General features: G+C 40.9%; 1 protein-coding gene and 1 long non-coding RNA gene across 2 annotated transcripts in view; one reads left to right on the top strand and one right to left on the bottom strand.

Annotated features, from left to right (window-relative positions):
• The first annotated feature begins 2,463 nt into the window (after window positions 1-2,463).
• The window catches only part of LOC116717940 (lamin-A-like), a 35,274-nt gene continuing 15,107 nt past the window's right edge, over window positions 2,464-22,630 (top strand). The window contains exons 1-2 of the mRNA XM_032559624.1: window positions 2,464-2,661; window positions 4,384-4,750. Coding sequence (XP_032415515.1) covers window positions 4,422-4,750 — 329 coding nt within the window. The 5' untranslated portion in view covers window positions 2,464-2,661; window positions 4,384-4,421. The remainder of the gene's footprint in view (window positions 2,662-4,383; window positions 4,751-22,630) is intronic.
• On the bottom strand, window positions 8,773-22,494 carry LOC116717941 (uncharacterized). Its single transcript, XR_004338850.1, has 3 exons — window positions 17,471-22,494; window positions 12,572-12,705; window positions 8,773-11,229 (listed from the first exon to the last, which is right to left on the bottom strand). It is a non-coding gene; the product is annotated as an uncharacterized LOC116717941 (long non-coding RNA).

The following is a 22,630-nucleotide window of genomic DNA, read 5'->3' as shown; positions in this document are numbered from 1 at the left end:
ATTTTAGTATGTTTCAGTTTTATAAATGGACAATATAGTTCCAGTTATAGTTTTACTGCTAACGGAAATGTTTTCTGAATTTTTTGTTATTTTTGTTTTTCTGGTTAACTATAATAACCTTGGTGGTCAGATGTGTGCCGGTTTCTCCAGATGGAGACGATGAGGCACGCTGGAGGAAAAACATGCGGTTCCAGAAATCGGACTGAAGGAGAAAAGGCTTCAGGTCCAGATGAGTCAGTGCATCTGAATGTGGGCAGTTTGTCACGAGAGTTTCCTCAGACTCCCACTGGAGAGCCGCTTCCTGTCATCGGATCAGAGATGATCCTGGCTGTTTGTTTGCATCTCTGATTCTATCAGTGACCTGACCTGACCCGTTTTATCATTTGCATTGGAAACTAAAGACACAAAGAAACATTTGTTTGATGTTGAGCCACATTCTGGATTTCTGGATGACTAACATCCACGAGTAACGAGCTGTGACGGAGAAAAGGCACTGACTGATCATAAATGTAGATTGTTTCTTGGGAACTGACTTGAGTTGTAATATTTAACTTGTAAACTGAATGAGTGCAGGCTGGGTCGGATTGAAAGAGCAACATTCGTTGGTTCTGCAGAGCTCGTTCCTCAGGTTTTAAACAGGATGGAAGTTGATCTGAAAACGTTTTACTTTCCTTTTGAGGCTGAAATTCTTTTGCTTCCAAATAACCCTTTTTCTTGGAAGAGATGGAAGTCACTGAGAAACCCAACAGGTTTGTCTTTGGTTTTCCTGCTTTCATGGTTTACCATGAAGACAAGGTGGCAAACAGGAAGAGGATCCACAGCTAACATGGACGTCTAAAGAGTCGGTCAGGTTGAGTCTTTGGTTCAGAACAAGAACCGCATGTCTGCTGTTGACCATTCCTGGCAGCTTGGATTTACTGTTCAGGACCAAAGTGAAGAAGTTGTTCATACAGTGATGGAATAAATCCTGAAATCCTCCGCTGATTATTTTTAGGGAACTTTTTAATGTGAATGGAGCGAGTTCAGAAAAGGAATAGCAAGCGATCTCTTCTAAAACTAAGTAAACACTAATATTAGGGACGCATCGATTTATCGGCACCGATTTCCTTCATTCAGGGGGAGATTATCAGTCAGTACTTCAATGTGAAGTTGATCTCATCTCCCTCTGCAAATGTCTTAAAATCAGCTACTGTCCTCTTCTGCTCTACTGTTGGCCCCGCCCACCAGGTCATATCTGCATGTTTGCAGTTAATAGTCGCCCCACTGTTACAAACTCAGCGACTTTCATTCTATATTTAGCAACATTTCTGACAAAAAAAAGTTGATATCGGCCAACATCGGATTCGGCAGCTCAGACTTTTTAAAGATCAGGGATCGGCCAGTAAACTGCAATCGGTGCATCACTATTTATTATCTTTGGAGCAAAAGAGGAACGATCTAGAGTCAACTCACAGCTTCAGTTATTACAGCTGGAAACGAGGAATCAGGATGAAATCTGGGTGTAGTGATGAACTCTGACCTGAACCTTCAGATCCAAATAAAGACGGTTACAAAGTTGGCCTTCTATCAGCTGAAGTTCCAGGATTACAAGACTAAAAAAAAAACAAGATCAAGAGAAACTCATCCATTTTTATCTTTAGTCACTGATCCAGAATGCTGCTGCTGGAGTTCTGACTAAAACTGCCTGAATGTGCTACACAAACAAACTTTAGAAGTTTTTGTTTGGTGAAAAATAAACTAGATCTAAAGATTGGCAGATTTTTTTCTTAAGAAGCTCCTTTTGGCTGCCTGCCTGGTGCTTTCAGCGGTAAGGTCTTGGTGTGGGCAGGAGGCGTGAGCAGCTCCTAACTGGGACTCGTTACTGGGAGGCCGACGCGGCACCGGGCCGGGATACTCCCCATGCCCAAACCGAGCCGCCGTCTGGCCTCATGCGCACACTTTTCCATGGTGAGGAGGAAAATAAAAACGTCCGTTTCTCCCTGCATCCCAACCTGATTGGACCTGTGACTCCATTAACTCCACCCCGGAGAAATAAATATAAGAGCGGGGTCAGTTTGTGTCAGATGTTTTAGGCTTTCAGGGTGAGTTATGGGATTTATTTAGCCGTTTTTAAGGATTATTTCCCTTCAGGTTTGGACTTCAGGTTATTTTCCTGCCAGATTTCAGCTCTGACTGGTTGATTCATTGTGTTTGAGTGAAGTTTCTCCTCCTAAAAGCTGTTTTGTCTTTTTTTTTTTCCTTCAGCTGCAGGATTTTTCTGTTTTTTCCTGCGTGTTAAGGGTTGTTTTTGCACATTTCCCTCTCCCTCCAGCTGCTCGGTTTCAGTGTCGCTGCGTTTTATTGACAGACCGCTCGGTCCGGCCGCTGAGGTCAGCCTGAGCGAAATGAGAAGGGAAGCGGCAGGAGGGAGACGGAGCCGGCTCCTGGCTCCTCCTCGTGGCCTCCCCTCCCCCGCCTCCTCTCCTGCTCCAGCAGTAGGTAGAGGCGCTGCGGCGAAGGCAGGCAGGCAGTTCAGGGCTCGAGCCAAAGGCGCACACACACCCACCAGAGCAGAACCGCGTCCTTCAGCCGATCCTTCCCTCACCGCAGCAGAACAACTTCCACAAACCCTTCCCTGTTTTTCCCTCCGCTGTCTGCAGGGAGGACGTTCTCATCGCTACGGTAAGATCCTCACGTGTTTCTGTGACTCCCTGTTCTGACGGGTTTCATTTGGACTCGGTTATTCCTGAAAGCCTCGGCGCGTGAGTTTGCTGCTGTGGGCGTGTTCGGGCGTTCCACCCACATGGACGTTTAGGAGACGCTGTGACGGCGGTGATGGGGTGCATGGCGAAGTCTGGCATTCCCGCCCACTCTCCTCTCTGGAAAATCAAACATTCACCAAATCTTCCCTGGTCCTGCACGATTAATGGTGGAGATAACGGCTGATAAAAAACACTTTATTATGTTTTACTGGCGAATCTCTGCAGAGTCGGAGCTTCAAAGGCTTTACTTTAGTTTCTGTTTATACTGGGTACGATGGTGAACCAGGAACATTGTAGATGGAAAGAAAAATGAGTAGATTTATGCAAGTAAATCTACTTTCTTCTTCTGTCTGAAGTGACACTGATACGTTTTTGTTCCTGGGAGTTTCTGTCGAGCAGAGAGAATAACTAACACTGTTTAGACATCCAGATACATGTTGAATCAGTTTCTCCAACTGCAGCCCGTTCTGAGTCCTGCTGCCCTTTTCTGGGCATCCTGCCGCTCTGTTTATCAGATGACTCAGCGCTCGAATTGTTTTATATCTGGAAATGTTGCAACAAATTTTGCTCAAAGAAAACGTTTTGTCCGGATCTCCGGAGAGACGAAGCAATTAGCAGCTTTTTCTCTTTAATTCAAAGCTCTGGAAAGGAAAAGGAGGAGAGATGTTTTAATTTTGAGCTGCCTGCTTGCAACTTTCACTGCAGAAACACGAGATCTGTGGCTTAGTTTTGTCTGATTTTATTTGTATTAAGATGTTAAGAAACTACACTAAAATACTACACAGTTTGTAATTAAATGAAGGTGAAACTCATCAGTTTCACCTTCATTTAATTAGTTTATTTGAGAAGACCAATGCATACAAACAGAACAGAAACGAACATGTAACTGATGTGTTTATATCTACAGTTAATCACAACTGCAGTCTGAGTTAAACATTTCTATACAATTTATATAAATCTCCTGAAATATTCAGTAAACACACTAAAGGTTTCTCTTGTCTTTGGTAAGATGCCACGAGACATTTCTTCCACTTAGAAGCAGTAAAATAAAACGCAGCTAAAATTAACATTATTAATAAACAGTTAAAAATGTATACAAAACATGTCAGTTATTCATGAAACACTGCATGTGATTAAGTTGGTATAAAATGTAAAAATACATTTTAATATAAATGCAGAACTGATCCTACAGTTACAGAAAGTAACAGAAAAAGGGGCGGAGCTGATTGTTGCTATGGTAACCACCAACCATCAACAACAGCGCTTGATACACCAGTAAAGGACTGGAGAAACAACTTGATTAAACAAAATGAATTCAAAGAGTGAATGAAGAGATTTTGACAAACTTCATGTCTATAATGGAGTTAAAATAAAACCTTGAACTCTGGTTCGGTATGAATTCAAACCGAACCAGAGTTCACTTCAACCGGACCCAGACTGAGGTTGGTAGGCGGACCAGATCTCTCAGAATGTGATTGACACCAAACAAACCGGACCTTCCAGACAAACGGACTGGAGTTTGATTAAAGCAGTTTAAACGGCGCTGGTGTGAACACTCTATTAGAGAATCTAGTTCTGATGATCCTCTAGTGGCTCTGTAACCGTTTTGCCTCACATTAACTCGCCCTCTCTTTCCCCACAGCCAGCCCCCCACATCTGCGCCTCTGACCATCACTCGCCATGGAAACCCCAAGCCAGAAACGCCGCAGCGCCGTCTCCCCGACCCGCATCACCCGGCTGCAGGAGAAGGAGGAGCTGTGCAACCTGAATGACCGGCTGGCGGTCTACATCGACAAGGTGCGCTCCCTGGAGTCCGAGAACGCCTCGCTGCGGCTGCGCATCTCCGAGTCGGAGTCGGAGGTCACGCGCGACCTGTCCGGCATCAAGACGGCGTACGAGACGGAGCTGGCCGACGCCCGCAAGACGCTGGACATGGTGGCCAAGGAGCGGGCGCGGCTGCAGCTGGAGCTGGGCAAGATCCGGGAGGAGCACAAGGAGCTGAAAGCCAGGTAGGAGCGGCGGGTTTCCAGACTTCAACCAATTAATCACATGATTAATCAAACTGAGAGCAATCATTTCCATCTGCATGCTTCTTTTTGAGGATGCTGCCCTTTAATGTTATCGAAAAGCTACCATTTGAAAAAAAACCCAAAACATTTGAAACACAGAACAAAGTAATTCAATTTCAGTTTTTTAAATTTTACATACTGGCAATTATTGCCTGTTTTCTGTCCGTTTGATGGGTAATTTTGTTTACAAAGACATCATGATCTATTTTATCCGGTTTGTTTATATATTTTGTAAATTTAAAATGTCTTCCAGTTCCAGTATTAGATGCTCTTTGGAAATTAATATGTATTTATCTTTCAGAAGATACATTATTATGCCATTATTATATTAGTTGCTAAATGCAGTTACAATATTATCGTTTATCACAATAATTTCAGTGACAGTTTATCATCCAGTAAAATGTGTTGTGACAAACCCAGCAGGTTCCCAGTCCGACACCAGTCACTGATTATGTAACTCCAGATTGAGTTTAACTGGCTGTAACGAAGCGGCTCTGCGCCGCGCTGCAGGGGAGCTGAGAATCTTTGTTTCTGAAATATTTGCTTTGTGGTTCTGCACAAAGTGATTAATTGATAAAAATTGGTGTTTAGGGCGACTGTTTTTGATTTCATCGTGTTGTTTAGCGTTTCTTTCCATCTGTTGCTCATCAGCAAACGCAGCCCATCCCTCTGACGCTCGTTTCATGTTCAGTTTTTTTTCTGTTGAATCTGAATCTTTGTCTTTTATGAAAACATATCTTTGTTTCAAAAAATATTGTACACACATGATTTCAGAAAAGTTTTTATCCACATGAACAAATCGGCCCTTGATGTTTGTTTTAAACATTTAGTGACATACTTGTAGGCTGTCTGTCTTTTCTAGCACATAAAAGCTACATTAGCTAAGCTAATTTTGCTAGTTTCGCTGTAAGTACTTCAGTATATTTCACTGATGTGTATCTTAGTAGAGTACTCAAACATTGTAATTGAGTAACAGTTGTATTGTACTTGTGTTGGTTAATGTAACAGTAGAGGTACATTACATTGTTTAATTTATTATATAATAATGTATTGTTATGCAACGTTCTCTCGTTCGATAGGGATGAGCTAGTTATAAGCTTCTGGCTTGTTTATTGTTGTCATAGCAACTACCATGACAGTTAGCTACGGTCCCTACCAAGATGGCGGTCAGCTACAAAGACGCATGAGAGCTGTGTGTTGATACTGATTGTTGTGACAAGTTGTTTTTTCTCGGCCAGCCCTCAGACTCCGTCTGAGTGTTTCTCTGGAACTTTGGCTCCAGATCTGCATGAATAAATCTGATGGTTGCATTTTCACTGCGAGGCTCTTTCTGCCTGCGGCTCACACCCAGTGCTCTGAACTAACGCGGTGGTGCAACAGCATACCTCTGTAGCAGGAATGCTGCAGGGAGCCAGACCTGATACAGGCTCTCCGGATGACATTCCCGCTTGCTGAGTCTGTGTGAATCGTTAGCTAACAAGCCTCAGGCCTGTGCTGTGTTGGAGGGACACACCTCTTCACACAGTGCCCCACCTTTCCCTCTCTAACTGCCTTGTTGAGGCTCAGTTCCTGTCATCATGCAGGGATAAATGCAGCGTTTTAGTTTTAGCTTGGTATTAAAGTGCTGCCTTTTTCCCATCAGAGTGGTTCTGGTTCTGATTTAGACCCAGTGTCTGAAACATTCCAGCAGCCAGATCTTTCCCTCCAGCGTGGAAAAACTGCTGCTGCAGAAAAACAAAAGTCTCTTGTTCTCTTCAGGGGCTGAAACACTGTAAAGGGTTCAGAAACTCCAAGTTAAGGAAATCCTGATGAAGAGAAGAACGTACATCACAAAATAAGACTTGACATTCGGCTTGGACTCCTAGTATCAGTTTTATCCAATAAAATTCTGAAACGATGCTTGTACGTGTGCTGCAGGCTGCAGCTGCTGCATAATTTTGTTGTAATTTTGCCAGTTATTAGCCAGTGATTATTATGGGATGTATAGCTTTATGCTCATGTTGCCTTGTAGCTTCATCATAACATAAATGTTTCTCCAACTTAACGCAGATCAGAACAAAATAAACTAACCTCAGTTTGGCACTGCTAAGCTAGTTGCTACATTACAGAAACACTTCCTGCTGAAGATATCAAAATAAAAGCACTTCCTGTTTCATTCAGAGATTATTTTACACTTTTTCTCCACTTTGTCTCGTTCATTATTCCGTTAAATTCAAACATTTTTACTATGAAGAAAAGAAGAAAAAAGGTTTTAAAATGGTTTCCCAATATTAAAACATTTCCAGTTCAGAAGTTCAAACCAGATTCAGTGAGATTATGAAGACGGGGATTAACAGATGTTAACTCAGACATCATCTAAATAAAGTGTTTTTAATCTCTTAGGTTTCTTGGAGCATAAGTGCTTATTTATAATTAAATGCTAAATTAAAAGCAAGTTAGTGCATATAAAGAGGTAATTATTCCATGTTCATGTTGTAATTTTGGCCTAAAAGTAACCAGTATTTGTGTTCATTGTGCCTGCGGTGACCTAGCTGTTTATTTCAGACTTTACTCTGAATTTAGGTGAATAAATGTTTCGTTTAATGCTTCTTGATTTTATCTCCTGCTCCATCAGGAGCGTTATCATCCTGTTAGCACTGCATCGCTAAAGCTGCATCTCTGCAGACTCAAACCTTAAAACATCCAGGCCTTACAGCTGATGTTCTCCTTACCTTAGGGTAGCTGCAGCTTCATTTATGGTTTTATGTTCTTCTGTTTTGTATCTAAATAAGAAATGGAAGGTTGTGGATTTGTGATGCAGCTACTGATTTAACAAAACAAAAATAACCTGAACTTTATTGACTGTAGTGGGTTTTTCAGACCCAGAGAAAGTGAAACTACTACAGGTTTCCTATTTGCACGCTCTCATGAATCCACAGCATCTCATTTTTGCAGCATTTCCTCATTTTATACATATTTTAAACAGGTCTGTGACATATCTGTGTGTGTTAGTGAAAGCAGATCAGGGACGGATCCGGAGGTTTTCAGTTATTTCCTCTGTGTTGAGTCAGTGATTTGAACATTTTTAAGCTTTTGCTACAAACAGGTTGAGTTTGGCTGAGAGCATCACATCGTTTCTCTACCTGGAGAGTAAAACTGCATCATTCAGCCTCTCAACATCAAACCCTTTCAAAACCTTTTTCTAATTATGAAATGGTTCAGTTTCTGTTTCTGCTTTAAGAACTGCAGAGCAGCGAGAGGAGTTTATCACTGAGCTCTCCACCATTTCTGCGGGAAATGGATCTTTATGACGTCTCTTTGTCCTGCAGCGGCTGCTCATTGTGTTGGGTTTTCATTGTATCCATGGTGACTTTGACCTGAAGTCGGCCTGGATTTACGATGCCGTAGATCGGTGGGAAAAAAGTAAATTTGTGTCAAAAAATTTTGATTTTCAGATTGTCAGAAATTTAAAAAAAAACTTTGACATTTTTTAGCTCAAAAAGTTGAAAATGTGCTAAGAAAATTTAGATTTTTGTTTTTTAGATTAATTTCAGAAATTTTGTAGAAAAAATGTAGAAATTTTTCAGATAAGTTGAAAATTTGTGAGAAAATCTTTTGGATTTTAATCTGAGAAATTTGGAAATTTCCAAGGGTTTTTTTTTTTTCTACAAAATTTCTGACTTACTTTTCTTGCAAATTTACAACTTTGAGCTCAGAGGTTTATCGTGTTCTTTCTGGAAATTTTCTGAGATCTTCAAATTTGAGTTGTGTATTTTTGATCTTAGAAATTTGCTCCTTTTTTTTCCAAAAATATTTTTGTGCTCCAAAAGTTTAAAAATGTCTGGTACATTTTAGACATTTCGAGCTCAGATTTTCTGTTCTCTGTCTAGAAAATGTCAGATATGAAAACTTTTTGAGTTTAAGGGTTTTTCTTGTAAATTTTTAACTTTGAGCTCAGAAATGTTGTAGTTTTGTTTGTTTTTTTTCCCTGAAATTTTTGAGTGCAAATTGTCAAACGTGCACGTTATTTATTTATTTTTTTTAAAAATTGTATTAATCTTCAAATTTCTGGGCTTTTTTCTCCAGAATTTCCATGTTTTTTTTGTTTTGTTTTATTTCTGAGATAAATCGTTAAATTTCTGAGGTCTTTGGTGGAAACGTACTCTTCTTTTTGCCTGATAAGACGTCGTATTGGCTGCTGCTGACTGACTAGTCTCAGTGTTGAGAGAGCAACGTTCAGCCTCTGTTGTGATTCTGATGCTGTTTTTCAGAGGAAGCCGATCTTCTGACGCCTGTGTGGTGAAACGCCTCTCTCCTCTGCTGCTTTTAGCCAGCCTGTTTTTTTGTTTGGTTGCCATGGCGCCGTGACGCGGCGGTGACTCAGAGGTTTTTTTTGAGGCCTGTGGAATGGGCCGAGTGGTCTCGTGTGATGGGAAGTGACTGGATGGGCTTCCTGCTCGCTTCTGTCCTCATTTCCCTCTGAATGCGACGCAACAGGTGAAGCGCTGAGTCCGGTCCAGCTGAAGGGACACACCTGTTCAGCCTGAAGGCTGCGCTCACACACACAGCTTTGTTTGGCTAACTGTAGCACATGTCGCCTTCCCGCAGGGAGAACCTCAAGCTGTCTGCTCGGACTGCCAGACATTCCCCTGCAGCTCCGGCTGCTTTCATAAAGGATTTAAAAACGGTTGGAAAGTGAAATATGCAGAAGCAGGTAGAGGGTGGAGGCTGCAGCTCCTTCTGCTGGGTTCGGCTGAGAAACGTCTCAGAAAACCTCTGAAACATTTAGCCCCGAGCTGTTTGCTATTTTATGGCTGAAAAAGTGATCAAATGTTCTGAATATATTATTATTTATGATTATTGTGTTTCTGTCTTCAAGGAGTCACTTAAATGAACCTCAGGCATCACCTCTCAGCGCATCTGATGCTGGTTGTTAAATTATTTATCGCATTAGTATGAAGAATTTACATTATTGATCTCATCAGACTCTCTGTCTGCTCTGGAGAAAGTTTCCTCACCTCAATTTGCTGAATGCTTGAAGTTGTCCTGTCTTCTCATTAATTGATGCTGATAGACTGGTAAAGTCTGTCATGTTGTATTATTCTCTTATGATAAACAAACCTGAAGTGTTGCCTTGATTCTTTCAAACATGTTTGAGAAATCCTTTAGTCTCCATGGAAACCTTCCAGTTTTTAAAGACAGGGGCCCAATATATTTGATATACTGTATATAACATTTTTATAACAACTGAAGGCAACAGTTTGCCAATTGGTGCTGGCTAGTCTGTAGGAGCTGAGTGGGGGAGTCGCAGAAACTTGAACTGCATCTCGAAGGGAATAACATAACATGACGTAAAGCTAAAAAAGTCCATTTACATGAACGCTGCCTCTTTAAAGTCATCTGAAAGCATCGCAGGTCCGGTCGGTTCGTCTTTTTCTCGTTCATCCAAATGGGAAAACGTAAAGAGGAAGTTACACTTTTCTATGCGACTGCAGCGCATTTCTTAACTGTTTTCCCCCAAACGAGTGTGGACTTGTTCACCCATTGTCTCTCTGCTATAGAACATCTGAACTGCGGTTCTGACAGACAGACGGGTTCTGTCTGATGGTGATCTTCAGGTAAACAGACGAACCTTTTTCCTGCCCAGACACAAAGCGCAGCGCCGCCCCACCTGTTGAGGTTCAGGGCGTGGCTCCAGGCAGGACGAGCTTCTGCTAAGGCTTTTATTTTCTTTTGGGAAACCGTCTTTGGATCTGGATTAAAAAAGCTCTAACGTGGTCAGACACGTTTCTCTGCAGACTGAAGGTTGTTAACGAGGCAAAGATGGTTCGTATGTTGCTGTGGTAACAGTCATAATCATGCAGGAAGTAGATTCATCATGCAGCACATCCCTGCTGCCTGTGCTGGGAATGTTTCACCACTCAGTCCAGACCGTAGCTGAGCATTAAGTCTGTACAGTTTATAGTGAATCATTACTGTGTTTTGTTCCACTACAGGCCATTCAGATATTCTATAAATAACTGGAAATTCCCTCGACTTTGTGCAACAGGTCTCATATTTTTGTTTGGTGTAGGGTAAAGGCGACACCCGAGCAACACAGACGCTGTGAGAAACAAATGGGTTCATATCTAATAATAAACTGACCGTTCTGTAGAGGAAGCCGGGTCATCATCAGACTATATTTAGTTTCTATATTTAACCTCAGGGGAATCGAAGGCGCATTGCAGAGGTAAAACTTTAAACATCTGAGCCTTTCAGGGCCTTCAGGAGGATTTATGGAGTAACTCAGATAAAACGTTTTAGATTCTTTCCTAAAATGGAGAAAAGGAAGATGTGTTTGTCTTTACATCAAAGGGCCGGTGGAAGTTTAAACGGGGGCCTGGGCCCCCTCGTCCTGCCGGGCACCATTAGCAGCGTTTCAGTTCAGAGTTGATGGAAATCTGGAAGAGAAAACCAAGTTTAATTGACTGGAAACAATCGGAGGAGATATTTGTGAACAAACTGAAGCTCAAACATGAAAAAGATTAACCTCCAAGCATCAGATTGTAACCATGGCAACACAACAAACCATGAAGGATCACAGTCTTGCAAAGTAAAGCTGCTCTTATCTTCATTTATCTTTGCTGACACCATAAAATCCAATTTACTAATTTTCTCAAGAGGGGTGAACAACATGACTGGAAAAACTTGTCATGATACAAACGTTTCATATCAGTCGATTATAGATAATTATGGATTAGTTTTTTTTGTTTTAAACATCTGAAATCCCCCCAAACTGGTGACTTGACATTTACTGTTTAATCCAGAGTTTTCACAACAAGACGTTTTTTTTAATTTTCTCAGGAGTTACAAGGCAAACTGCTGCTGCGCAAGTGTTAGGTAAATTGTATTAGTAATTATCAAATATTTGTTGTATCATGTAGCCTTGTAGTTACATTTAGATAATGTTTCTGTGTGTTAAATAACTTTGATTCTATCCTGAGACTTCCTTGGGAAATAGGGGTGACAGCTACTCTCAGCAGATGTTGCCCTGCAGGACTTCCTATAAGACAGAGGTGTTAATTGCTCCCAGCAGAGTTTTACATGCCTGACAATAAACTCTGCTCTGTGCTTCTTTGTGATACAAAGCCTCAAAGCAACGGGTCTTATTCAACGCTGTGCCTGGAGAAAGAAAGATTTAGAGTATAGATAACATGTGTCTAGAAGTGAATGTTATTTAGCGCTGCAACCATGTGATGAATGCTTTGACTCCACCCTTTTAGAGTTGCAGCGCCCCGTGTGGCAGGGTTTCCTAAAGATCAATAAAAGAGAGGAACAGACAGATGTGTTTCCAGAGTAGTTGGAGATTTGTAACTGGAAACATCTCTCTGTCTGCTCTCCTCGCGAGTATAACAGAATCTAACTCTCTTGTCTTTCCTGTATTTGTTTAAATTGTCTCTAATAGGTATTTAGACCTGACAGCAAGTTACTCAAAAGGTTGTTGCTAGGTAACCAGAGTGAGTGAGTTGCGTTAGCTAGCCAGGAGAGCTACAGCTTGTCCTCTGCCTACATCTCCCAGAAGGCTTTGCAAATATTCTGTCAGATGAATTGGTCACATGTCTATCACAAAATATATTGTTGATTTATTGTTACACTAATACACTAATTCTCAAACAAACAAACTTTAGATCTGCAATCTTTACTAAATTCAAGCATTTATTCGAGGCCCCTGTTGGTTCGGACTCTAAGCAGCTTGGTTTGCTTATGCCTTGGGCTGTCTCTGATTAAATTTGTTTATTTTACCTGCTCTGGATTTGACGCTGAACATTTTGGCCTTCAGCTGTTTGTAGAGTCTGAAAACTCGACGACAGCAGCAGATCCATCCGTCAGCAGCAGCTTGTTAAAGAATGAAACGTTGCTTTATTCAGCTGCAGCAGCTGGAAAACGACAAATATTAGGAGGCTTAGAGTTTTAATTCTTGGATTCTCGTGAATGTTTTAATTTGCTTTTAAACTGTGAATGCACGTTGTATGTTCTTTTAAGAGTTAAGAGTTTTTGCGGTGCTAGTGGCTCATATTTCTTGCGACAGTAGGCAGACAGGAAAGAGGGCAAGGAGAGGGGGGAAGAAATGCGGCAAAGGTCGCCGGGACCGGGAGTGGAACCCGCGACGTCCGCGTCGAGGACTAAGGCCTCCAAATGGGGGGGTGCTAACCCCCTGCGCCACGTTGTATGTTTTAAAACGATGGTGAGGTTAAGTGATCGGTTTCCTTCTGGAACAATCCGCCATCACTCTTGGAGTTGGGATTACCTTCTGCAAGCAAAAAGTAGGTCAGTTTGGTTTGCAAATGTTTTATGCTCCAACAGGCGCAATATATGCAAATTTAACTCTGTTCAGTTAAATCATCATTTTTACATCCACAAACGTTTCATTGTGATCGAAGGAAACTTCAGTTTCTGAGTGGAAAATATCAAACGCTTCAGCTGTGTCCATCTTTTAATTGATCTGTTGTACGTTAAATGCATATGAATAATAATTTGTGACCATATTGGAGCTACTTCCTGCTGCTTCAGCATCGTAACAGAGCGTCACTTCGCTGCTTTCGTCCTCCAGTGATCATCGCTGCAGCTCTGCTTTCCGCCCAGCAGGAACAGAGCTGCTGGAACTAATAACATTAACGGAGGTAACATTACATGATGGTGGCCCAGTATGTCATAATGGTGATCAGTGGTTAGAGCCAGAGCTGCTTCTCTTCACCCAGCTGCAGCTTTTCTTCATGTCATTTGATCACATTTCTTCTCTTGCTATGATCTCAGCCTGGATTGTGTCAGCGGACAATTGTCTGTCAGGGTGAGCCATGGCGGGGAAGATCTGAGCTCTTTTATCTGGGAGTCATGTAAACTGAATCACGACGCTCCGGGGGGCCAGAAAATACTCCCAATACCAGACGGCTTGTTGGAAAAATGATTCAGAGCTGAATTATCTTTGAGATGCAGGCACTTTCATTTTTTAGTTTCGCGTTCTCCATTAGTCTGCCTGGATGTCTTCCGGCTTCGTCTGGCTGATCTGGATTTAAACGGTAAAACCTGGGAAGGTTGACGGTATGCAGATCCTGCAGGTACATTTTGCCTGAATCAGACCTCTAACCTTCCAGTACAAATCACACGTTAAAGGAGACGTATGCAAAATTAAATTAAAGAATTCACATTTTGGATGTTTTAATAATTTCATTTGGGTTTCAACTACTTCTAAAAACAGAACAAGCACTTTAAAAAGCCAGTTTTTGATAATATTTTTTGGAATTGGAAAATGAGCCGTTTCAAAAACGTCTGGAATGTAACATCACAAATCAGGAGGAGCTGCATTATTGCCTAGCAACTGCAGAAGCCCAGACCATTGCCTAGCAACCCAAACTGGCCTCCAGCACATTTGGTCAGCTTCTTGTACGCGCTTTACAAAAACGTTTTTTTTGTTGCTGACTTTCCATCCAGAAAACTTGCTGCATTCTTGTTGGTTGTGCAGGAGGCTCTACTGATGCTTTGCAAAGACATAGGCTTGTATAATTGTGCACCTTTTTGCAGCCGTTTCCATGTGTAAATGTTGAGTTGGGGGCGTAGCCAGCAGCAGCTAATTTGTATATAAAGTGACTTTTAATGAGTCCTTAAAACGGCTCATTCTGCCCTTGCTAGCTGGTAAGATAGCTAGATTTTTCTGTCCATCAGAGGTAAGTGCAATTTTATCTCCAGTTGGCTGGATAAAGTTTATACATTCTGTGGAGATGCAGGTCTTAAATGTCATTTATAATAATTTTAAATTTGAGTTGGTGAAACCTGTGCAAACTTTGACCCCAGTTATTGAGTCCTTGTAGCTGCGCTTCCCTTACAAATATGTGAAAAACTTCGTCAATATTTGGAAAAAAATTGTAATTGCAGTGTTCCCATTTAATAAATGCAGTTAAAATCAAATATGAATAAATTTGTATTGGCTTTTTATAATTCATTAAAAAGCCATCATGGTCCAACTACTTCCTGTTTTGTCATTTCTGCCAGTAGTAACTTCCTGTTTTTGATCACATGACTTGTGGAATGCGAAAAATGTTTCCCCGTGAACTACACCCATTTTTGAAACATATTTTTGTATTTCTAGTTTGTGCAGTTATACGGTCGGTGGAAACGCAGCTGCAGTCCTGCAGGTTTTGGATGCATCGGTTTATTTTATCCAGGTGTGCAGGAGCAGTTAATGATCAAAGTTTGGTGAAACTTGCTGAAATGCCTGAGAGCTAAATTAGCCTCATGATTTGTGTGTTGGAGCATGAACTGAGCCTGTAGCGTTCCATGTTACTCAACGTTTCCTGCGCTGGAGAACATCAGGTCTGAGCAAGCAGCCTTTTGTTCATAAAGTATACAACAGTAATGTTAAATATCAAAAGATTTTGATCCCTGCATTGAAACTTCTTTCTTTGAATTGTTTTTTTTCCGGATTCCTCATCCTAGTCAGACTGTGCAGCTCCTAACAGGGAATCCCAGTTTATTTCCTGACCAACAAGGAGACATCAGCTCTTCTGCAAGACGTGTGTCTGCAGGGATTTTACTCCCAGAAAAACCTCCGAAGGGAAACTTCTTCATCAGAAGAACCTCCTCTGCAGTTTCACTCTAATTGTGAACTGGAGCAACCATTGTGGATTTCTTTTAATGAGTATTTATAGTAATATTTATTTTTAGTGAACCAAATACATAAGAGAAAGTATGTGAAATCACTAGGAAATTAAACTGGTAGAAAAGACAGTTTTTACATCAATTAATGGTATTTATCTAGATTTTTTTTTTCACTTTAGAAAGACCTAAAGTCACACTAAAGTAAACTTTTTGTGTAGGTAAGAGGAAAAGCTGCTTTGTATTTATTTTCTTGTAGCTCTTGCTGTGTTCAGCACAATTGTTTGAACCACCAGTGCAAGCGACCATTATTCAACCATGGATGCTTTATAGATTTTATTTTTGTTTTATTACAAATAATGGTTTTAAATCTTAAATGCAGAATGTTGTTCATTAGTTTAGTCTGAGGATGGTGTTTGAGAGTTTTTTTTTTTTAGGCTGTATCTTTCAGTTAACAGTTAATTCCTGAATTAGTTGGTAATCGATCGATTAATTGTGATTATTCATGGTAACTTGTGATGAATCGCTCCAGCTCAGGCTGTGAGCCTCTGAAGGCTGTTTGCGCCTCCAGCCTCTAACAGGAGCCACATGTGGCGGCCCGTAAACATCAGGATGGAGGGCAGCCATGTTGGCCCCCATTGGGAAGCGAGTAATGACAGAGCCGGGCCGCAGCGGAGCAGAACCCAGTGCCGATCGCAGGTTCTGGCAGCCTGCTGGTGTGTGTTTGTGGAGTTTCCATTTCGCAGCTCGCCAAGCTCTCGATGAGTCACTCTGAGGGAAATGAATGACTTTAAAATGGACGGGCTCTTCTCCCTCACCGCCTCCATCTTGTTCACATCTTTTACTCTGTTTCCAACCCGATTCGGTTTCCGGTTCTGATGATCCAAACCGGGTGTTCCTCCAGCTCTCAGTCTCATGTGTCCTGCATTATCTGTTTTGTTTTTTTTTGTTTGCTTGTAATGAGACGACAGAAAACTGGGATCCAGGTCCAAGTTTGACGGGTTTAATGTGGTTCCTTTAAAGGGCCGGTGTTTCCATTTCCAGGCACGGTCATTTTATATAACTGTAAAGTAAATATGTTGGCTTCAGTTGTAATAAAAATACTGTAATAATAATTATTTAGGAAGGGACAATGTTCAGCTCAAACATTAATGTCGTGATTGTAGCTTTTAAGCCAGTTTGTATCTGCAGTCCTTTGACGGGTTATAATGTTGGCCTGTCGCAAAGCAATCAATCAATTAATCACATAATGAATAACAATGACCTCAGTTTTTTTAAAGGGTAATTTGTTTGTTTTGATTATTTAAAATATCTCCCAGTTCCAGTGTTGAGTTCTTTGTAAAATCAAAGTTTGTCTTTGAGACGGTGAATTTGGATTAATGTATTACTAGAAGAAAATCTCAAAAGCAATATTTATCACAATAATTCTGCAATTATTAAAGTTGAAGCCTTGAAATTGGGCCTCTGTCTCTTTAAGAATCTACACCTTCAGGAAGTCATTCCAACATGGCTCCTCTATTAACCCCTTAGCAACGTTTTCACCAGAAGTAGCTCCTGTAATGAGCTCAACAGCTTCAGCAGGTGTTTGCTAATTGCTGCTGGCTAGTCTGAAGGGTCTGAGGAGGAGCTTTGTCCTTGTAGGCGGGGCTAGGGCCACCCAGGCATTTTTATCCCTAAATCTCCATGGTTGCCATGCATAAAACATGCATGAAAGAATCAAAGCAAGACTCCAGGTTTGTTTATAATATGATAGAAATCTGAAAACTTTTTTATTTTTCATAACACTGCCGCTTTAATAATCCAACACTTCGGCCTTTTGTTGACTCATATTTAACATGACAGAAATGTTTTGTAGTCGTCTTGTTCATCCATCCATGGTTCGTTCATTCTTTCTAATTTTTTTTTTCTTTAAAAGAAAACTGTTACTGGCAGATTGTGTGGGGAAAAAGCAAACGTTTTTCTTTGCCACCACCCGGGCGCGGCCGGCGCAGCAAAGACAATGACAGGAAGCGTATTAAAGTTGATGCAGCAGCGGCGTTTCTCTGGGCTCACCTGACGCCGTGCGAATGATCCTGGAGTTTTACTGCTGCATCCTGTTGATCTGCGGGCCGGACTCGTCAGCGCCGGGCTCTCCGCCGCCTCCAGGGCCTCCTGCGTGTCGGTGTGCGATGCCAGTGCGCTGCAGCGTTTGCGTGTGAACGCCCGGCTGCCAGCCTTCTCTCTCAACCGCAGCTTGATTGCTCCCCAGCACCAGATTCTCCCGTTTCCACATTTACAAAGCAGTTGCAGCTAAACATCGTGAAATCTGAAGTTTCATAAGCGACACATGGGATTTATTATCATTCCCTCGTCTCTGCCTTTTTTTTTCTTTTTACTGTGCTTGTGGAAAAACTGCAGCCATCTTTGATTGGAGCCTGAAAACAACAATGTGTGGAGCCTGAATCAGGTTTTTGGGATTTAAAATGAGTGTTTTCAGATCCAGCCAGAGATTTAACCGGCTAACTTAAACAGAAAGTTTCCAAACGATGCAGCCGAACCAGTTATTAAAAATCTGGCAGCTTCAAAGATTTTCTTTCATTAACTGCAGAAGTTTTTCAGGTTTGAGCAGAACGCTCAAAATGAAAGACAAATATTACCTCAGAAAAGTATTTACAGCGTAGTGCACACCTGCAGAGCCTAACGGGTTTGGATTTTATGCATCATAGTGCATAAAATCCACTATCATGGGGTCTAACTTCTTTTTTTTTTGGCCAAAAATGGCATATTTAATCTACTTGCGGGCCACAGAATGTATTAAACACAAAAAATAAGTTTAACATGATTTTTCTCTTTTCAGTTTTACCTACTCTGTAGTTTTTATGAAATCTAAGATCTGACGTTAAAGATCCAAAACAGGAGAGACTTTGTCTGCTTTTCCATTTAACACAGAAACAGTCCAATTTCCAATTTTTTTGAGATCTTCCGTTTCTGTTTTGCCAAACGTTTTACCGTTCTTGACTTGTGGTCGTGGTGCTGATCAGAATCGTTTCAAGGGCCAAAAATGGCCCTCGGGCCACACGTTGAGCACCCCTCATGTAACAGATTAGCACAGAAAAATACAAGTTGTGCCTTTTAAAGAAATTAAATCTTAAAAGTGTGGCGTGCTTTTGCAGTTTCTTGATCTCACCTTTGTTTCACTTATAACTGGGGAAAAATGTCTTATTAGTGAAAACATCTGCTAATGAATATTTTTTCATCAATATTAAACCATTCTTGATTTATAAAGAGCTCCATTATCTTGCTGGACAGTTATAAGTTTTGTCTTTGAGTGTAGTAAGATATTTGTACTTGGTAACGTTTCGTGTTTTTGCAGTGCAGTTACTTTGAACATCAAACCACCAAAACGTTTTATCTTTTAAAGCTTCCTGGAGCCTTAAACCTGCAGCTCTTTCTGCAGAACGTCGACTTCGGCAGAGTAAATGTCAGTCAACTTCAGGTTTTTCTTGTTTCGGTTTGTACTTTTCATTTCATTTTGCAGCTATTTACTACTGTCAGTTAAAATCCCAACAGAACACGTTCGGCTTCGTGATCGTTGGATAAAGTTAGTCGTTTTAATGCTTTAACTCTGGAGTCTCTCCAGCGAACATTAACAGGTTCTTATCTTTGCCTTCCTTATCTGCAACACTTTCAGTCTGATTTTTTTGTGAAGAATTTCTAAAATTCAACAATTGTCTGAGTCAAAGTGAGTCAGACGATCCGGCAGGGAGGAGAAGGAACCGATTCATGCACTTTTTATGTGAACACTGCCAGGCGTTAATCTGGGTGTGGCCCATTCCAGATCAAGGACGAGTCGTTCCTTCATTTGGAGTTTGTTTCAGTCACGCGCTGCGGCCTCTCCGACGAGTCGGACCCGGTCGGCATCTGTCCCGGTCCGCCTGCCAACGCAGAGCCGCGTTCTCCAACATGAGGCGCCGAACGGGTGGCCAGTGGCTACAACTATTTACCCCAATCCCACACAATCCCTGTCTTTGTGCTCTTTGTCTCAGAGGAGACAGAAAGCGGCCAGCTGCCAGCCTTCAGCGTTTGTTTTAGAGCAGGGATCCGAATCCGTTTCTGTTCAGACTCGGAGTGATGCAGCCGGGCTGGATGAAGTGTCCTCACTCCGGCCGACCAGAACCTGATCTTATGAATTTACTTCACAAAAACCAGTTTAATTTTGCTGCAGCTGCTGGTAATCTCTGCTTCTGTCGATCCGTTTAAACATACAGGAGCAGCAAATACCAGTTAGTCTCAAAACCCGACCCGTTCAGGCTATTCATCTGATAATATTCAATAAATTTAAGGGGTGATTTAAATTCAGTGATGTTTGGAAAGAGAGAATAATTATTGCTAAAAATCCTTTAACCCACATGCTTCTGTTCTCCTGAGACATTTCTTCAGGAATAGCAAATCGATCTGATCAGGATCAAATAAACCAAACTGGACTGATGAGCTTAAAATACTTTAAATGTTGCTTCTGTTCCGATAGTTGCAGTTCTCTTTCCAAACAGTAGGAGTCGCCACTAATGGCATGAAACTGCTCAACACCAGAAAAAGCAATAGAAAACTTTTTACAGCAAATTTACAAATTAAACTTTCTAATCTGGCTTATCCTGAAAGTAGATGAAAAGATGCAACATTTATAAATGCATTCATGCAAAATATGCAGCTAAAATTGATTGGCATCATAATATTGATTGAATACTGATTTATACACAGGTGAAAACTTGAAGTACTCAAGTAAACGGTTACCTTGATAACGTTAAACTTTTTCTTTTAATTAATGAACAACTTTTATGAACAAAAATGCATCAAAAAATAAAATATGTTAGAAAATGACATCATGAATATTTGGGAGACATTTTATATAATTTTAATGAGACATAAACTTACAGTTTCATTTTTATCCTGTCTTTCATGCATACATGTTGTTTTTTCTCCTTTATGCATGCAATTTAACTGAGTAACATGCTTTCCTCTAAATAATTTACAAATGTTCAATCTGAACATTTGTAAACAACTTGAATATAACATGCAGATTAATGGTACTTGCAGTAAATGGAGTAAATGTAACTAGTTACTTTCCATTCAGGTGAAAACTCACTGAAGATTATATTTGAATCACAAGTTGCTTTAAAAATCTTTTCCTTTTTGTTTTCATGTTTGTTTTTACAGAAAAGGAGAGGAAATCATTTTAAATGACTTTTTATGGTCTCATTTTTTCACATCACCACTGGATAACAACAGCTGTTTAGCCGCTAGTATAACTTAAAAATACAGAAAAACTTTCTCCCACAATTAAACACAATAAGTGGAAAAAGTTGTTAAATGTTCACATAGGAGCCAAAAACTAATCAAAAGTCCAGGGAAAATCCCCCTTCGTTCCAGCAGCTTTACGCCCATTTACTATAAACCACGACGACTTCTGATTGGCTGAGGGATCCAGCCAATCGGCAGGCAGGGAGGAGTGGGACCCACTAAACACAAAAACATGGGTCTGAAAACACGTCGACTCAAACCCATAAACGAGACGGGCTGGACTGAAGCAGCATTAATAAATCATAATATCCTCAAATCTTAATGCTTATTTATTTCTAAAACGTTATGATTTGGCTAAAGTTAAATAAAAGGTTGGATCTCTGGATGTTTCATAAAGTCACTGAGGTCAAATTCAAACTCTAGAAATTAGTGCAAAGTAATTATAAACGGATTCTGTTGTATTTTTGTTTAATATAGTTTTTTCTTAGATATTTGTTTTAGGGAGGCTTGTTTATGATCTACAAGCCTTTTCATTTAGCAACGTTCCTCGTTTTATAGTTCAGCTCTTAAAAACCTGTGGATGTTTACAAGGCCGCATTTTAAAAAACATGTTTTCAGCTTTTTCTGACTTAGTATTTCATGATAAAATTAGAGCAGGCACATTTCTGGCCGCCTCTCAGCTGTTGGCCTTCAGCACGGTTCATTTCCTGGTTCTGTTTCAGGGCCCCTGCGTTTGTTTGCAGAAGCCCCATTCTTCCTCAGCCTTCCTCTTCCTCACAGAGCTGCAGAGACATTGGGGAGCGTCGGGGAGAACCCGGTCCGCTTTCCGCCCGGTGCTGGACAGTGAGTCACGGGGAAACTCCCTCCCACACCAGGATGAGGTGGTTTTAATGGCCGACTGGCCGCTGTGATGAATGTGGGAGGATTTCTGCCAGCAGAGCTGCAGAAAAGAGCCAGATGCTGAATGTGGGTTTGGGGTTCTGATGTTGAAACAAGTTGCAGAAGAACTTCAGTGAGCAGAACTGCAGCTGGTTCTGTTTTATTGAAGCTGTTTTCTTTTCTTTTTTTAAATTCTGGAAAAATGAAACATTTTTCTTTTATAACTCAATTTGCAGAAGCAAAGTTTCCTTTGGTTAACAGCTGAAGCATCCGTGGTGGTTAAGGGTTCATTAACACCAGCTGGAGTCCGACTCCCGGTCCGCTGGAGTTGGACTCCAATCCGTTTCTCTATAAAGTCCGGTTCGGTTGGGAAGTGTGAATGCGAACCAAAAAAGCGAACTCTGGTCCGCCTACAAACCCCGGGTCGGCTGAAGTGAACTCTGGTGCCATTCGAATGCACATGTGAAGCGGACCAGAGGAGAAAGTGAACTACAATGCATGGCATTCTGGGTAAATCTAACCAAAACAAATGCGCTAGCCTAGTGCTAGCAGGAGAAATGACTCAACAAGAGAAATCCTACAACTGCTGAAATCTGACGCTACTCCGTTTTTGTTCATATTTCATGAAGTTGTGCTCGGTTTCGTTTTTCGGTTTTTGTTTCCTTCAGTGGTTTTTAGTACAAACACAACCTGACTACGTTATTTTATCTGTAATAATCATAATTAAAACTGCTTGATGAAGGGAAAATATTAAGTTGTGACACTATTAATAAACACTTGGACACTTTTATTTGTTTTTCTTAATATAAACCTCGTCATCACCCTCTGGATGAGCAATACCATCTAAACTAGTACGGCTAGCCATTAGCTATTAGCATTCACTACAGTTGAGCTACGTTTTTGCTGAAATGCAAAATTGTTTTGTGGTCGTACTTAAATCAACTTAATATGTATGTAAAATTTCTGTGATTTTTAAATGTTTTTGTTTTTCTCCTCAAAAGTGAAGGAATAACTCAACTAAAAATGTAATTTAAAAGTTAGAAATATTCCAGTGTT

The sequence above is a fragment of the Xiphophorus hellerii genome, chromosome 3 (genome assembly GCF_003331165.1).
Source record: "Xiphophorus hellerii strain 12219 chromosome 3, Xiphophorus_hellerii-4.1, whole genome shotgun sequence".
NCBI classification, from domain to species: Eukaryota; Metazoa; Chordata; class Actinopteri; order Cyprinodontiformes; family Poeciliidae; genus Xiphophorus; species Xiphophorus hellerii.
Note: the sequence above shows the minus strand (reverse complement) of the source record. Positions and strands in the feature narration are given on the sequence as shown.